This window comes from Lepidochelys kempii, chromosome 2, assembly GCF_965140265.1.
Source record: "Lepidochelys kempii isolate rLepKem1 chromosome 2, rLepKem1.hap2, whole genome shotgun sequence".
NCBI lineage: Eukaryota > Metazoa > Chordata > Testudines > Cheloniidae > Lepidochelys > Lepidochelys kempii.
Window position 1 is genome coordinate 138673376 of NC_133257.1, and position 16968 is coordinate 138690343.

The window sequence follows — 16968 nt, forward strand, 5'->3', positions numbered from 1 at the left end:
AATCATAAGAACAGTCAAGCTAAGGGAGGAAGCATTCTCGCTCTCTAATATTTTTGTCTGTTAACCTTCAAACAAAGCTTCAGGAAGGAGGCAAATTAGGACACAAACTCTGCGTGTGCATGCTCAGTTAAAGATGTGCTAGGAACTTGACCCTTCAAAGCCTTCTAACCCTTGAGCTTTCCTATCCTGCCTAGGCAGCTGTGTTTTGTTTTGCACTTTACCTTTTCTCCAGTGGCAGTGGCTGCATGTTCCTGCTTTCAACATTTTACTTGCATGAGCTTAAGTTAACGTGTATAAATTTAGAGATGGGTTGTGGCCTCTTGGGAAAACTTCACAGCACATCACAGAACAATCTTTCTCTTTTTCTGATGGAGAAGTTGGTATAAAATAAGCCAAACTCACTACTTTAAGCCAAGCATACTTTCTAAGACTTCAAAGCTGCAGTAGGTTCAAGTATATCAATCCTCCCTGCCTAAAGCCAGTCCAACCCTAAGGTTTGGGGCTTACAATGGGTTATGTTTTTCATGAATGTATCATAATGTTTTCTGGTTCATGACATAAAGTTGTCTGTTTAAATGTAAGATCAAGTTTCTATTTCTATAGTATGTTCTCAAAAAAACCAACAACCCCTCAACAGAGCCATAGAATAATATCTAACAAAGGCGAAATTACTAGTCAAAGGGCAAGTGTGGAGAGATATTCTGCAGCAACAATCATTTCTATGGCCATCTTTTTATATTCTCATCCCTATCTCCTGTTTTATTATTTATTTTATTTTATTATTTATCATTTTATTTATCATGCAAGGACACACAAATTTGAACTGTGAAGCATTTACATTTTTAAAGGGCCAAATGCAATACAATTCTTTACTTAGTTTATATTTCCAAATCACTTAGGGCCTAAATCTTGTAAGATACTTAGCATGCTCATGTCTGATTAAGCCAGTGGGATCTGACGGTGTTCAGCATCAGTGGGATCGTTGGGAGTGCCTTCAAGAGTTGAGCCTACACTGCTAGATATGAAACACTAGTTATTACACTTGAGTTTACTGGAGTTACCTGTGAAACAAATATCCAAGTAGAGTCAATTAAAATGTAAAGTTAGCATGTTTCTGCACCATTTACATCTTGGATGAAAATTAGCCAAATGAAAAACAATTCATCCATTTGTTTCAGAAATGAACTTTTTATTTTGGAACAAATATGTTCCCTGTTTTGATGCTCAACAGATTGCCTGCTACTTAGGGTCCAAAGACATTTCATAACTGCTGCTTTAGTGTGAATTACATTTTGTATTTTCAGATTGCACTTGTTCTCAGCAGTTTTTCTAAGGAAACCATAGTTGTTCTTAAGGCTTTAACTCCTTAAATCAGACTCGCAACACATTTAAATTTAGTTGGGATCAATTTGATTTCTCAGCGGTATTAACTATTACATTTAACAGACCATTACCATCCTTAAAATGTTCTATCTTTTTAACTACACCTTCTTCATCAGACCTGAATAATTCATGCAATGCTTCATAGATTTCTACCTGCTCTCCTCCTGTCACATTTGGCATTGAATGACTTAAGTGAAAGGAATTTCAGCTTCTTTACCTCTTGTCCAGCAAGCCCTCTCCTGAAAATGGTCCTGTGCTTTGGTTGCCTCCCCTTGATGAGGTGATGTTTGTATTATTCTGCAACCACAACCCTAACACTTTCTGCTATGCCCGATGTTTGGAAAGAAGGACTGGCTGCAATTTTCTAGTTAATCATAGTATGGGTAGAAGGGAGAAACCTAAAACAGACAAGAAATTATTCTAATTCCTCCTGGCTGAAACAATACAGGAATGAATGTATATTTGACCTTGGGGTTCTAATTATTACCCTGATTATATGCTAGCAGTTAAGTGGTATAAGTTTCCTTGTAAGCCTAAGTAAATGTAAAGAAAGCTGGATAACGTAACTTAAGTATCACATTTTGTATTGTTTCTAATAATTTTTCTGCAAGTTGATATTTCTTTGAAGTGGGTAAATGAGTTTGGGGAAAAAACTGCTTAAAATGGTTTCATATGTATCTTGGGAACAGATGGAAGCAGACAAAGATAACAACGGAGCATCTTCTGCTTCAGCTGCCACATCTCAAAGAAGTAATGCTAATTGAAAATCCTCCTGTTTTAGAAAGGGGAAATTTTACATGATGAAAGGGAGAGAATGATGGGACTGGTTAGCAGCTGCCTGCATTATGCCCATTTCTATTATGTGAGCTTTTCCACCTACCTTTGCCAATGCACGGTAGGCCTCATTTACAATGCCCCGTACTGTTCCACTCCCAGGCTTTCACTGCGAAGAGACTACAGACTCTGCTTGATTGGCAGCTACATCATTTCCTATGTAGGTTGTTACTGATGGGTGTAGGGACACAACCTTTTCTATTTCACCTGTGGCATAGAGGCTCTTGAACTCAAATCTGCAGAAGTGAAGAGCAATTTGCATTAAACTACTTTAGCATAGAGACTGCTTCCAAAGTTTCAAGCAAAAGCATTTTCGTCACCCAGCAAAGAAAATGTATCACTAAACAGTCATCTCCCAAATTAATGCACTCCAGTATATCTGAGCATTATATGAAGGTAATATACAGATATGTCTAGTAAAGCTGGAGTACCTTAATATCAATAAGTAAGATGCAAGGAATGCTAAAATAATTAGAATTTTCCTTTATGCTTGGGAATAAATTTGGCTTCCAAACAATAGCTCAGTATTACCTCTGGTACTGTAGAATCTCTTGCCAGCCTCTCTGCGGCCACAAGTTTGTTAGGGAGGAATCAGTCTGGGTATGAGAGGTCTTTGTATCAAGGTGGCCCAAAAGTTGCAGAAAGGTTAATTAGATCTGGGAATGTGGTTCTTCCAGATTATGGGATTACACACACTTAGTGAAGTATATGTCAAAGTACCTTCCTGAATCATAGCTTTATTGAAGACTGTCCTGGTTTTTGTCACTTTTGTCTGGAAAATCTCTTACTTGAAACAAACCGAGAGCAAAACTCTCTTTGCAAACTTTTAATTCTAACCAGGTGCCACCTCTTACCCAATTAAGTAGTTTCAGTGCTTAGATATTTCTGGGTGGGATGCCAACAAGCAGCATGAACCCACTTGGATTAGTGCCTGAGGAATTATGGGATTCTAGTATTTGTGGATGTGTTGCAGCTTGTGCCTATACAAATAGATCTAAGTTAGAACACAACAGGCTAGATTGAGATGTCTATTGGAGAAATGTTGATTACGGGTAAGATATTTTCTATTATCCTCTGTTATCCACTGATTTTGTTCTTGGCCACATCCTACAGCGGTGATATGTATATACAATTCATTGTCTTGCGGTAGCTAGTTTTACCATTGGGCCCTACTATTAAAAGAATGTCGATAGAGTTTGTAAGTGGATTTAACTTGAATATTCTTGGGATGTGACTAACTGAAGTCTTTCTGGTTATAGAATGGTGAATCTCATGCATATTTCTATTAACAGTATAAACTTGTTTAAAGTGCTAGGTAACACACTTTTTAAAAAAAAACAGGGGGAAGATATTGGGACAAATTTGTTCTCAGGGAGACTAAATATAAATCTGAAGTAATTCCAGTCAAGCTACTCCAGATTTAAACTCGTTTCAGTGAGAGCACTCTGTATCATTGGTAGTTAGAACAATAATTTACTCTTGGTAAACATGGGCTGATCTCGAGAATTGCTTTTCACTGTAACAGGAGCTAGAAAAAGAGAGAACTGATCTCATGGAAGATGTGACTGCCAACAAGAGAAGGATGAAAGAGCTAGAGGATAACCTGCTCTATCGACTGACAAGCACACAGGGGTCTCTGGTGGAGGATGAGAGTCTGATCACTGTATTGAGTAACACCAAGAAGACTGCTGAGGAAGTGACACAAAAACTGCAGATTTCTGCTGAGACTGAAATACAGATCAACTCAGCCCGTGAGGAGTACAGACCCGGTGAGCTGGAATCCCTGATAATGAAAGACAAATGTGACAAGCAAGTGAGAAAAGAGCAATGCTAGAGTGGGAGAAATGAGGATGAGAGCATGAAGAAAAAAGGGATTATACAAATAACAGGGGAACTGTGTTTCCCTGTAAATGAAATGGATAAGACAAATAGCATATTGATCTGTTGTGGAAAAATATATCAATTTATGCTGTGTTAATCACATGCTGAACTCTTACCAATTCCCAATGAAAAATCAGTTATAAGGCTAACTTCTGTGCCTATATACACTGTGGGTGCAGATCCAAAAAGTGACCTGGGAAGAGACAGCCCAGTTTTATACTACCTTCCAACCCACAAAATTTTGGCATTTTGTAGGCTGCCAACCTGATTAGTGTTGAGGAAAGAGCATATACTTGTCTGTAGCATCCTAACATCCCTTAGTCTTAATGTGTTGAGCTTTTATTTGGGCACTACTGTAGTATTGTAAATGCTTCATTCATTCTTGATACTTTGCTCCTAAATTAGCTCAATAGTTAAAAATGGAACGTGATTACACATTATCCTTATGTAGAAGACTGCAGTAACAAGGGGACACAGATACATTGTGGTGTTTTTAACAGAATGCATTAATTTATTATAAATCTTAGCAATTTTAGAATTTGATCACTGAAGTCAAGAGACCTCCTCTGGAACAATGGCAAGGTCCTTACATATTTTATACATTTTGTATTCTGTGCTTTACTTTTGGATTAGTTATTTCTGGAATGAAAAGTTCCAGGTAGTGTTCAGTTGGGACTTCTCTGCATTTTGAGAGATTCGTGAAATGGTATTTGTTACATAGTGTAAGAACATGCAGGGTTAGAACCTGGGACTATAGGGGTGTGGCTGATGCCTCCGTATCACCACTGGAGGTTTAGGCTGGGCATCCGTGGGAGGACCCTGTAAAGCTAGATTAGACAGGAAGTACCACCCAGCAGGGCCTGTGGGGCAGTCACTCACACACCAGTGGCTGGCCAGTATATAAACCAGGAAGCCATAAAGGGAATCTGATGAGGAACAACACAGACTGCCTGCCTGCTTCTGCTCCAGACCCCACTTGCACTAGAATAGACCCTAGACGTGGCTTCAGACCCTGGTTTCTCCTCGACTTTGCTATTCGATTGCTGTCTGTAACCTGGTGCCCATTCCTGATCTCCTGGTAACCTGACTCCTGTTCCGACCGCTAGCTTAGCCTGCTCACGTCCTGGTCATGACAAATAGCAATACTCCTTCAGAATGTTGGAAAACCCTGGCTGCTGAATGCCTGGTTAGAGTAAAATGAGTTACAATGTAGTTGGCCTGGTTCTCTTATGGCTGGTATGATAGGATATCTAAGATGTGCATTTGGAAACTCAGTTGGCGCTTAAGCACAACCAACAAGATTTTGTACATTTAAGTGCTGATCTGAGTATCCGAATGCAGCATTTAGGTACCCTCTGAGTGTACTCATATGGGGAAACTGGGTGTTGCATCAGATGTACTAGTTATAGAAAACACGCTTTTAATTATTTACTGACCTGTAAATGAGACTAGAATTAACACTAGACCACGTATGAATGGTTAATGATATAGCAACTACAAGTTTGTTAGTTGTCATCATTAACATTGTTATACTTGATGCACTCAGTTTAGAGATCTGCATTTTTGTTTTGTTTTGCATTTTCTGCTTTAAGCACAGCCTTTCTCTTCCTCTTTCAGTTGCAACAAGAGGGAGCATTCTATATTTCCTTATAACTGAGATGAGTATGGTCAATGTGATGTATCAGACTTCTCTTCGACAGTTTCTGGGACTCTTTGACCTTTCTCTAGCCAGGTAACTAACATTATTGAAAGATCAGCTGACTGTTGTCCCCTTGAAAAGGACTGTTGTAAACTGAATTAGTGTTCCTCCGAAAATGGGGCTTTCCTGCTTCTATTTCATTATGCTATCACATGTGGAAGCAGAGAACTCGGAAAAGAACTTGCTTACCAATACTTCTTAAGCTTTGTCTGTTGATTTTGGTATGAGCAGGTTTTTAGTCCACTATGAGACCATTCTTTCCAATGCAAATAGATCTAGTCAGTGGTAAGGACTCTGATAAGTTGCTTCAGTTTTAGGGTCTGTTTTAGTATTCTGCTGTCTGGTAATATATCTTGGTGACCTATTCATTTTTGAAATGTTCAGGATGGTGAACTAGAACTTCCTGCATACTTGCCCTACTCCTTTCCAGAAAATCCTTTCTATAAACTTAAACCATAAAGGTGCTGAACTACATTTTCCTTTTGAACAGGTCTGTCAAGAGCCCAATTACGAGTAAGAGAATTGCTAATATAATTGAGCATATGACCTATGAAGTATATAAGTATGCTGCCAGGGGACTTTATGAGGAGCACAAATTCCTGTTCACCTTGCTGCTTACCTTGAAAATAGACATGCAGAGAAACAGAGTGAAGCATGAAGAGTTCCTGACACTTATTAAAGGTCAGAAAATCTGTATAAATAGAAAGTGTGCAAATACATTATTGTGCAATATCTATGAGTCATTCTTTTATAGGTACAGTTTTTCCACCTGTCAGATGTTACTGTTTCTGAAAAATCAGAGGAATTAAAGAATGCACACTAAACATCCCGTTTAATGACTCATTATCATATTGTACTGATAATTTATGGGAATAATATTGAACTTCAATAATGTAGGTGTTGGGAATTAAAGAGGTGATAAAAGGTGAAAGAGCAATCTCATTATAGCAGGATTCAAGATGACTTTGCAGTAGGTAGTCCAAGTACTATCCAGCATGCATGTGTTTTTTGGTCAAAGAATTTGAAAAAAGAGACGTGGACACTAAAGGACCCTTGGCTTTTTAGTAAATGCAGAGGGTTCACAGGGGAAGTGAAACTGAAAATAATGTAAAACAATTCTTAATAACCTAAAAAGCTTTTCTGTACAAAAAAATGTTATGACTTTAGTGACGTAACCTCATGCAATTGCCATGTGCCCCCATTGGGAATCTAAGCATCATTCCCTGCCCCCTTTCCCAGGGGATACTGGTCCTGTTTCTAGCCCATTAAGGTAGTAGACTTCACAGACAACACTCTTATGGTTTAAAAGGAAAACTTGTTTCTTTGTTCATGCTGAATCTTGCCCCTCAGGCAGGGCTGACTTTTGAAGGGAACTGAAGGTTGGCTTCAAGGAATGGCAGTTTGTTTGAGGCTGCTCAAGACACAGGAGTGTTAGAAAAAGTCTTCAGGAGGCAAACTAGTAAGCAGAGACGAAATGAGGTGGTCCAAGATGTGTGGTAAATGTACTCATTACAAGACTACAGTTGATACTTGGCTTCTCCAGTGTTGACTAACCGAAGTTGGTGCAAAAGTTTTTATACACAACATAGCTTCTCCTTGCCCATTTCTCTTCAAGAAGTCAGTGATTCAGGTAGATCTTCCTCCTCCATCCTAATCTAGCTTGAAGTGAACTTCAGGGGAGATAAATGACCTTTGGATAATTGAGCTTTGAATAATTTAGTTTTTTCTGTATTCATTTTACACACACAAAAAAGTAAAAATTAAAAGGCCAGCTTTTTTTTTAAAAAATATCTTGTGTAAACTAAGATTTGTCACTTCAATGAAACTAGATTTCAATTTTGACAGGGCTCTTGCATGTTCAAAAATCTTTTTTTCGTGTGTGTGTGTGTGTGTGTGTGTGTGTGTAAAAAAAACTAGATTTGGTTGAAATGCCTCATGTTTTCAATTCTCAAAGTTTGTTCATACAAATTTAAAGTTTTTCTGATTAAAATTAAATTGAGAACAGACCTTTTGAAAATTTTTAGAGCTTTCATCTACTACAGAAGTAGTAGTGGGGGAAGGGATAGCTCAGTGGTTTGAGCATTGGCTTGCTAAACCCAGGGTTGTGAGTTTAATCCTTGAGGGGGCCATTTAGGGATCGGGGCAAAAACTGGGGATTGGTCCTGCTTTGAGCAGGGGGTTGGACTAGATGACCTCCTGAGGTCCCTTCCAACCCTGATATTCTATGAGAAGTGCATGGAATGTGGTCTCAATATTTAGATGAGTTTTTCCAAAATATTGCTTTTCTGGAACACTCTATTTTTTAAACAGGTTCTAATTATAGCCTTACCCCTCACAGGTGGCGCTTCTCTGGACCTTAAAGCTTGTCCTCCTAAGCCATCTAAATGGATCCTGGATATGACTTGGCTGAACCTGGTGGAACTCAGTAAGCTTAGACAATTCTCAGATGTTTTGGACCAAGTAAGTAACAGTTTCTCCAAAGAGTCCAATAAATTCAGAGCCACCGAGCAACTGATGCTCATTAAGTATTTGACCATGTCCATAGTCATCTGTGAAGAATGGAATGAAATTAATATACAAAATTAGGCTATGAAACAATTAAGGCTATTACACACAATATGCCCACGAAAGAACTCAGGAAAGCAAGTAAATGAAGAGAGGCCACTTAGTAATACATATTTTCTGTCCTCCATCCACAAACACATACGCCCCTTAACATTTTCCCAACTCTCCTCCACTACATAACACAACCTTAACTCTGTTCCCATGGGAGTGCAAGCTTTCCTGCATTCTTAGAGTGCTCTGTTTTTACTGCCCTTCCAAACTCTTTCTGGTGAATATTTGGTACAGTAGTTTGGTTGAGGGCATCAATGCATAGTCCTCTTTTTTTGTACTCAGTCTAAAAATTTGTTTCCTCTAATATCCACAGTAACCCTATAAAAACAAAGATTAATAAATAAACATGGATATGCCTCTAATGTCTGACCTTCATGGAAAGTTTTGGAGTTTGTGTGTTACAGTGTGACTCCTTCTATATTGTGAAATGCGGTTCTCTACCTTATGTGTACAGATTTCAAGAACAGAGAAACAATGGAAACTCTGGTTTGATAAGGAGAATCCAGAGGAAGAACTTGTTCCCAGTGGCTATGATCAATCTCTGGACTGCTTCAGACGTCTCCTCCTTATTAGATCCTGGTGTCCTGATAGAACCATAGCTCAGGTACATTAACCCGTAGGCATATTTTTGTCTGCTCCTCCAGATGTAATAACTTCCTGTAGGAATTGCTTAATTAAATTTGAATATATTTTATCAAATATATAATATAGCATCAGAGTAAAACTTTACATACATAGCACTAAAATTATCTTCTAATAATCCTTGTTCCTTAAACAGCACTTGGGAGTTTTTCAAAGTGCTTTACAGATTTATACTAATTCATACAGCTATCACGGGGGTGATCCCTTTGTGTGATGATCCCTCTTTTCAGATGGAAAAATTGACTGCCATAGAGTCTAAACCTAAACTCAGGAGTTACTGTGCTCAGTTCACATTGCCTTGTCAGTGAAATAGAAATTTGCTTGCCGGCCTCATTAATATGGTAACAGAAATCCTAGCTGGAATTTCATCGCTACCTTAAAGTTTAGCTGAAATCTCTTCCAAAACTTTGAAAAACGTTATTTAAACACCATTCTGCTTATTTGACTTTATATGTTCTTACGTTCTGCCCTGTCTCTCCTTCATGCTATTGAGTTAAACTACATGAGAATCAGATCATTTAAGACCTTTTTTTTTCTTTTTCTTTTTGATATTTGGTTTGAGCACATCCTCATTTCACACTGTACAGAAATGCACCAGATAAGTAGTTTTTGTCCAAATGTTTCCATGGAAAATGAGAAGAGAAATACAGAAATTATATGCTTCAAGTGAAAAATATGTAAATATTTGGATATCCTGGAAATGCTACAGCAAAAAAACCCAACTCTGGTTAGACCCTTTTCCCCCGGGCCACACTCCATCCTGTGGGTGCTGCAAAGAAGGGTGGCATTGGCCCAGAATGAGTGAGTTCATATTAACAGAGCAACGGTGTGAGTATCTGGATCAATGATACTGAGTATTGTGGTGAAACTGCAACCCCTTCCCACCCACTCTCAAAGCCCAGTGGGCACAGGCCCTTGTGAGTCAGTTTCTCGAGGAATCCGCGAGTTTGACACTGAGCAGGGGAAGACACAACTCTCACCTGCTCGTTGTTGGTGAGTTGACAGACCTGTTCAAAACTTGATTTTCTTTTAACCTCTACCTACAGGTTATTCTAAGCAGAGTATCATAGTGATATCTTATGTCCATAGCATATTCATAACCTCCTATTTGTGTTATGCTGTTCTGCTAAATGTGATTTTTTCTGGTTATTGATCTACACTACCAGAGAATCAAATGTGAGGTCAGCTTTCCCACTTACACTGGATCCCACAAGTAGTTTTCTGCCTAACATTAAATTTGTTCTGTTACCTACATATCTCTCAGTGATAATCTCTCTCTCTCTCTGATAAAAGAAAAGTTTGTACGTCTGAGTGCATATGTATGTGTATATCGCTTCTTAAATTTTAGTCCATGATGAAAGCTTTTCAAGAAAAGCAATATGTACAATCTTGAAATGCAAAATCAGCTGTAAACCACATCTTACAGATAAGGCTGTGACTACAGATTCCTTACTGTACTAAGCAAATGTGCTTAATAATATTCTGTCTTACATGCTTGCTCAGAAGCTAGACCTTTTTTTTGAGGTAAAACTTCTTTAACTTTAACTTCTCTGGATTTTGTATAACTGCTCAGATGTGGCTGCTTCTTCTGTACCATCTACATACATAGCACATCCAGTTTTATTATTGTTTGCTTGGATTCCTTCTTCCTTCTCTCTGAGGTTTTAATTTGCCCACTGACTTTCCTTTCTCTCTGAGGAAATTTCAGTACTCTGCCTGGCACTTGGGATCCTTTCAGTTATTTACTGCCTCACCTACCCAAGAAACTGTAGAAATTTTATCCATACTGAGATGTGGAAGGCTGGAATTAAACTCTAGGATGATATTATTACTGTTAAGTTGCGTATATTGTTTCACAGAACTTAATTCTTGGCATTGCAATCCTCTCTGGACTTTTGATACATGTAAAAATTCAGTTCTGGAGTAGATTGATACAAATTTTATTGAAGTTAGGGGACTGATTTCAATACCAGAGCTTAATCTGGTACAGATTATTCCTCTCACAAAAACAGAAATGCCCTATTCATGGTGAATCTAGCTTATCTTGTTATGATCATACAGTACTTGGATTTAGAGAATAAATACAAATTTACTTGAGGGTAACAGTTTTCAAAAGCCTATTATTTTCACTTCTGAAGGGTCTGTCTTTGGAGGCTTCCTTACAGTTAGTTTCATGTGTACTTTGTTTCTTCTCTCCAGTGCTCAATGAGTGACTTCTTTTTAGTTTCAACTGTGGAAACTAAATAAGGGATCATCTAGTTAATTACCCACTGTCTTTTAAATAATTCAAGGGGTTTCGTCCTCCCTCTTTATTGGCTCATGTCTACAACCAGAAGAAATAATTTTCCATGTTTGTTTCTTTCTAGCTGCCAGTTGATCTTAAGCACTAGCCACCTGCTCTTCCGTGACCACCAAGCCATGACTTCCAAGTCATGACTCCTCTGAAGTGCTAATCAATGTTCTTGCTCATATGTTAGTGTTTCCAAATCCTAAAATGGATTTCCAGTTTGTGAGAAATTGTGAAAAACTTGGTTTTGTTATACTTTAGAACAAAGCCAGTTTTTTAAAATATTAAAATGTCTAGTGAAACTGAAGTTTAGCCAGTTCTAGTCCTGAATGCCTTTGTCTCTGAGAACTGACTCATTACTTATTTTTCCTTTTTCTTGTACATTAAACTGGTAGTTATTGTAAATCCAGAACTCAACTGCCAGAGAAGTGATAGAGCAGAGATCACTTCAGCCTAGTTTGAAAGAGCCTTAATTTGTTCTCCATTTATATATTTGCCTACGGCTTCAAAAACTGAAATGGAGTTTGTCCTAAATAGCTTAGAGCCTCTGTGATCTTCCATCTTCCAAATAATACCAGTTATTTTGATTACTACTGTGGCTTTAAAAAGGGGTGGGGGGCACAAAAGCATGATATCTTCCTTCTATGGTAGTCTGATTTTAAATCTAAACTGACCTTTCCTAGATTGCATTTTAGGATGTTGAAACCTCATCTTGTCAACTGTTAATAGGCCACATCATTGCATATGGTGGTTATATATTGACTATCTTACATATACTGTTTCTATAGGATAAAATGTAGTGTTAATTTTGGTGATAAGTTTATGTATAACTTGCAACCTCAGGTTATAGAAAGCAACATTTGAATGACTATAATAGATGTGGTTGAACTTTTTAATGCAGGCCAGGAAGTATATCATGGATACCATGGGGGGAAAATATGCAGAAGGAGTCATCTTGGACTTGGAGAAGACCTGGGAAGAATCAGATCCACGTACTCCTCTCATCTGCTTTCTTTCAATGGGTTCTGATCCTACTGACTCAATCATTGCTCTGGGGAAAAGACTGAAGACAGAGACACGTTATGTTTCCATGGGTCAGGGACAAGAAGTCCATGCTCGTAAACTTCTACAGCAGACCATGGCACATGTAAGGCAAAACCTGAATTGTTGTTGTTTTGTCACTGCGTGGTTACAACATGCAATGTGTTATAACCCTGAATAGAAACAAAGCGTTCTGATGGAGTGTTGATGCATGTAGATCTAATTGTTTTATAAAAGTAACTTGAATTCCAAAACAATATGCCTGCCTCATACAATGGTAGACTGGGGCAAAAGAGTCTGTGATAAAATCCAAACCAAAGGGTCCTTCACACCATATAAAACCAGTCAATCAAAATGCATGTGACTAATGGGAATTTCATAACTGATTATGACATGACAACTTCACGATCTGACTTAATAATCATTAACTGCTAGTATAGAGGCATTTCATATGATGCTTTTAAATTTATTTTACTATATTGTTGACAAATATTGACACAACGTGTAAACGTTGAGAGAACTTCCAAATTTCATGTCTCTTACAGAGAGCACATTATCTGTTTGTGATTTTCTGTGAAAAAACAAATAATACATAACATAAGAACTGCCATAGTGGGTCACACTGGTGGTCCATATAGCTCAGTATTCTGTCTCTGACGGTAGCCAATACCAGAGATTCAGGGAGAATGTACAGAACAGGGCAGTTAGGGAGAGCTCCACCCCATCTTCTCCTTCTGGCAACCACTCTGGGTTGGGGTTGCATCTCTGACCATCTTGGCTAATAAGCATATAAGTTTGAAAGAGTCTTAATTTGTTCTCCATTTATATATTTGCCTTACAGCTTCAAAAACTGAAATGGAGTTTGTCCTAAATAGCTTAGAACCTCTGTAACTCATCTTCAAAATAATACCAGTTATTTTTATTACTTCAAGCCCCTTTTTTGTGGCTTCAAAAATGGGGGGGGGGACACAAAAGCATAGATGGATTTATCCTCCATGAATTTATATAGTTCTTTTTTTAAACCCAATTATACTTTTGGCTATCAAAACATCCCATGGTAATGAGTTCCGAGGTTAATTTTGTGTAATGTGAAAAAGTACTTCTCATGTTTGTATTAAACCTGCTGCCTGTTAATTTTATTGGATGGTCCCTGGTTTTTGTATTGTGGGAAATGATAAATAACACTTTTTCTATGCACTTCTTTGCACACCATTCATGATTTTATAGACCTCTGCCCTCTTAGTCATCTCTTCGTTAAGATGAACAGCCCTAATTTTTTTAATCTCTCCTCATATGGAAGCTGTTCCATACCCTTGATCATCTTGTATTGCCCTTTGCCGAACCTTTTTCCAGTTCCACTATATCCTTTTTGAAATGGGGAGACCAGAACCGAACACAGTATTCAAGTGTGGGCATACCATGGATTTATATAGTAGCTACATATTTTCTGTCTTATTTTCTATCCCTTTCCTAATGGTTCCTATGATTATATTAGCCTTTTTGACTCTGCTGCACATTGAGCTGTAGTTTTCAGACAACTATCCACAACTGTCTGAGATCTTCTTGAATGGCAACAGCTAATTTAGAATCTGTCATTATATTATATATGTGTAGTTGGGATTATTTTTCCCAACGTGCATTACTTTGCACTTATCAGTGTTGAATTGTATCTGCCATTTTGTTGCCCAGTCACCTCATTTTGTGAGACCCCCTCTAACTCTTTGCAGTCTGCTTTGGACTTAATGCAATGCTTTTTAATATAAATACTCATAGAATGGAAATTATCTGTAAACATTCTGGGGAGGAAAGAGAACAAGGTTTTTATTAATACAAATTAGCAATTGAAAGTGCTCATGTGTAATAGGACTGCAATGCAATTCAAAGGGGAAAATAATACATATATTTTTTGCACAGTAGCAATCCATTTTATGGTAGCAGTGAAATCATTATAATCTTACTACTTCAGCTGAAGAGGAGAGCAATGAGTTAAACTGACACTTGTTTCTTAAATGTATGGACAGCTGAGTCCAGCTCAGAGGCTTTCAGCTCTTTGTGCTCTATTTGGAAGCAGTGAGTGATAGCTGCCACCTTACTCCCAGCAATGTAAAATACATAAAATTAGGAGGCCACCTTCTGGTGATAATTTATCATTATGTAGTGAAGTGACATTATAGCCTGGTAATGGGAAATGTCATAAGGAAGAGACTGCGAATGGGGAAATAAATGTATCTGCAAGGAGTCAGCGTCCCTCTCCCATACCCATTGTCAGCAAAGGGTGAGTAAATATGAAGCCTCATTTCCCTGATGTTTTAGAGGCAAAACAAGAGGGAACATAACTCTCCCAAATCCAGAAGGGGTGTGTGTGGAGGGAGGAGCTGTGGTCCTATACAGTCTATTTTGTTTTAACCCCTATTTAGCACCTCCAGCTTGCTGGGTTGATCAGGTCACTAGCTCATTAGGATACCTCTATCATAGCGTCTGTAATATGTGGGCTGGTTACCAGGTTAGAAGCTTTAGCATGTCAAGGCATGTATTTCTGAGCTCACTGATTTAGTACTTCTAGCCCAGTGGTCTTCAGGAATACTTTTATTGTAGTGAAAAGGAAACAAAACTTCTACTTAATGGAGGACAGCAGGTTCAATGGCTCCACTGATCTGAATCATGGACAGGTCAAGACTCATAACCATCAAAGTTGAGAATCAAGGATATATGTTGGAGGATTAAGTAGGCCTTGTTTTGAGGAGTATAAAAAAGGACACTCAAAGGGTCATCCCCACACATCTGCAAGTGGTAAACTCTCCATTCTTGTCATACTGCATGGGCCATTATTAGCATTTTCTTGCAGAAGGGAAATACTTTGTCAGTCCATCAATGGCTATTAGCCAGAATGGGCAGGGATGGTGTCCCTAGCCTCTGTTTGCCAGGGAATGAGCGACAGGGAATGGATCACTTGATGATTATCTGTTCTGTTCATTCCTCTGGGGCACCTGGCATTGGCTGCTGTTGGTAGACAGGATACTGGGCTAGGTGGGCCTTTGGTCTGACCCAGTTTGGCCGTTCTTATGTTCTTAGTTGTACAATTAGCATGTGAACTGGCTGCCAGCTCTTGAGTTTTACATGGGAAAATATAAAGTTCTAAAAGGCACTAGTTTGAATTGATGAGGACTTGGTGAAGAGTTGACAGGCTTAGAACTGGAATGTGGAGGAATATGTTACTTAAATTCTTCCCACCTTGCTGCACATGAGGTGTTCGACATGTTTGATTACCATGCTGTAAATTAGAATTGTTTGATACATTTCTAATTTTAATGATAAATAAAATATCATTTAGTGTTTTCAGTTTGAAAATAAATTTTAATACCACACAAATGAATATCACATCTTGTTCTCTTCTGTCGCACTAGGGAGGATGGGCACTTCTTCAGAACTGCCACCTAGGACTTGACTTTTTGGATGAGCTGATGGACACTATTATAGAAACTGAGACTGTCCATGAGGACTTCCGCTTGTGGATGACCACTGAGGTTCACCGACAGTTCCCCATTACCCTTCTTCAAATGTCCATTAAATTCACCAATGAACCTCCACAGGGACTCAAAGCTGGTCTGAAGAGAACATATGGTGGTGAGTGAAAAAAATCAACAGGGAATAAAATATAATTTTTAGCGTTACACAATTAAATAGGCCCTTCCTTCCAGCCCCACCTATGTCACCATGTGATCATGTTGCAGTTACTGGTAGAATCAGGATGAAATTTTGGACATTGGCTGCAGACCTTATCTGTTGAAGCTGATAACAACAAGAGTTGTGCATGTTGATTCCAGGGCACAACTTGGCCCTAAGATGAAGCCAGATGTTAAGAAAATTGAGAGAAATTGGAGAGCTGCTGAAGTTATGTCTGAACTCATCTGATATAAAAACAGGAATATTTTTTCCACAAATTATAACCTCCAGTGTCTTGTTTAAAAATGCTTTTTAACACCTCATTTAATAATTGAACACCCTTTCACTTTTTATGATGAAAGGCCATATGCTGATTTTTATCATGCCAGAGCGATGATTTTTAATTGCTTTTCTGGGAACTAAAAAGTTGTGTCTCCTGTCCTCAAAGGGCTTGTTACGATAAATGCACCAGATGTGCACTGTAACACGTGCATTTATATTTCTGAACTTTATGCTAACTTGTGCTACCTAAAAAGAGGTAGCATACTTTCTCCAGACTAGAGTGCTTTGTGATATAGTAAATGCATCTCTGGAGAGATTCAAAGCTAACTAAGTACCACCACCAGAGGTATTTTAGTAATGGATCATGCTGAAACTAAAATGCTGGTAGCTTATGGCTTGTGATGTCCACTTTTTTCCAACAGGTGTGAACCAGGATCTCCTGGATGTCAGTAACATGGTGCAATGGAAACCATTATTATACGCTGTTGGTTTCCTGCACTCCACAGTTCAAGAAAGACGCAAATTTGGACCACTAGGTTGGAACATCCCCTATGAGTTTAACCAGGCTGACTTTAATGCCACTGTGCAGTTCATCCAGAATCATTTAGATGACATGGACATCAAGAAGGTACTTAATTCA

At 38.4% G+C, this 16968-nt stretch overlaps 1 protein-coding gene across 11 annotated transcripts in view; it reads left to right on the forward strand.

The window, feature by feature from the left end:
• Window positions 1–16968, forward strand: part of DNAH5 (dynein axonemal heavy chain 5) — a 313949-nt gene that overhangs the window by 251076 nt on the left and 45905 nt on the right. For all 11 annotated transcript variants that reach the window (XR_012157381.1, XM_073332322.1, XM_073332321.1 and 8 more), the window contains 8 exons: window positions 3743–3986; window positions 5716–5830; window positions 6288–6478; window positions 8136–8257; window positions 8868–9017; window positions 12244–12489; window positions 15788–16007; window positions 16751–16956. Coding sequence is in view for 10 of the 11 variants with exons in the window: in XM_073332322.1 (XP_073188423.1) it covers window positions 3743–3986; window positions 5716–5830; window positions 6288–6478; window positions 8136–8257; window positions 8868–9017; window positions 12244–12489; window positions 15788–16007; window positions 16751–16956 (1494 nt within the window). In the remaining variant the exon portion in view is untranslated. The remainder of the gene's footprint in view (window positions 1–3742; window positions 3987–5715; window positions 5831–6287; window positions 6479–8135; window positions 8258–8867; window positions 9018–12243; window positions 12490–15787; window positions 16008–16750; window positions 16957–16968) is intronic.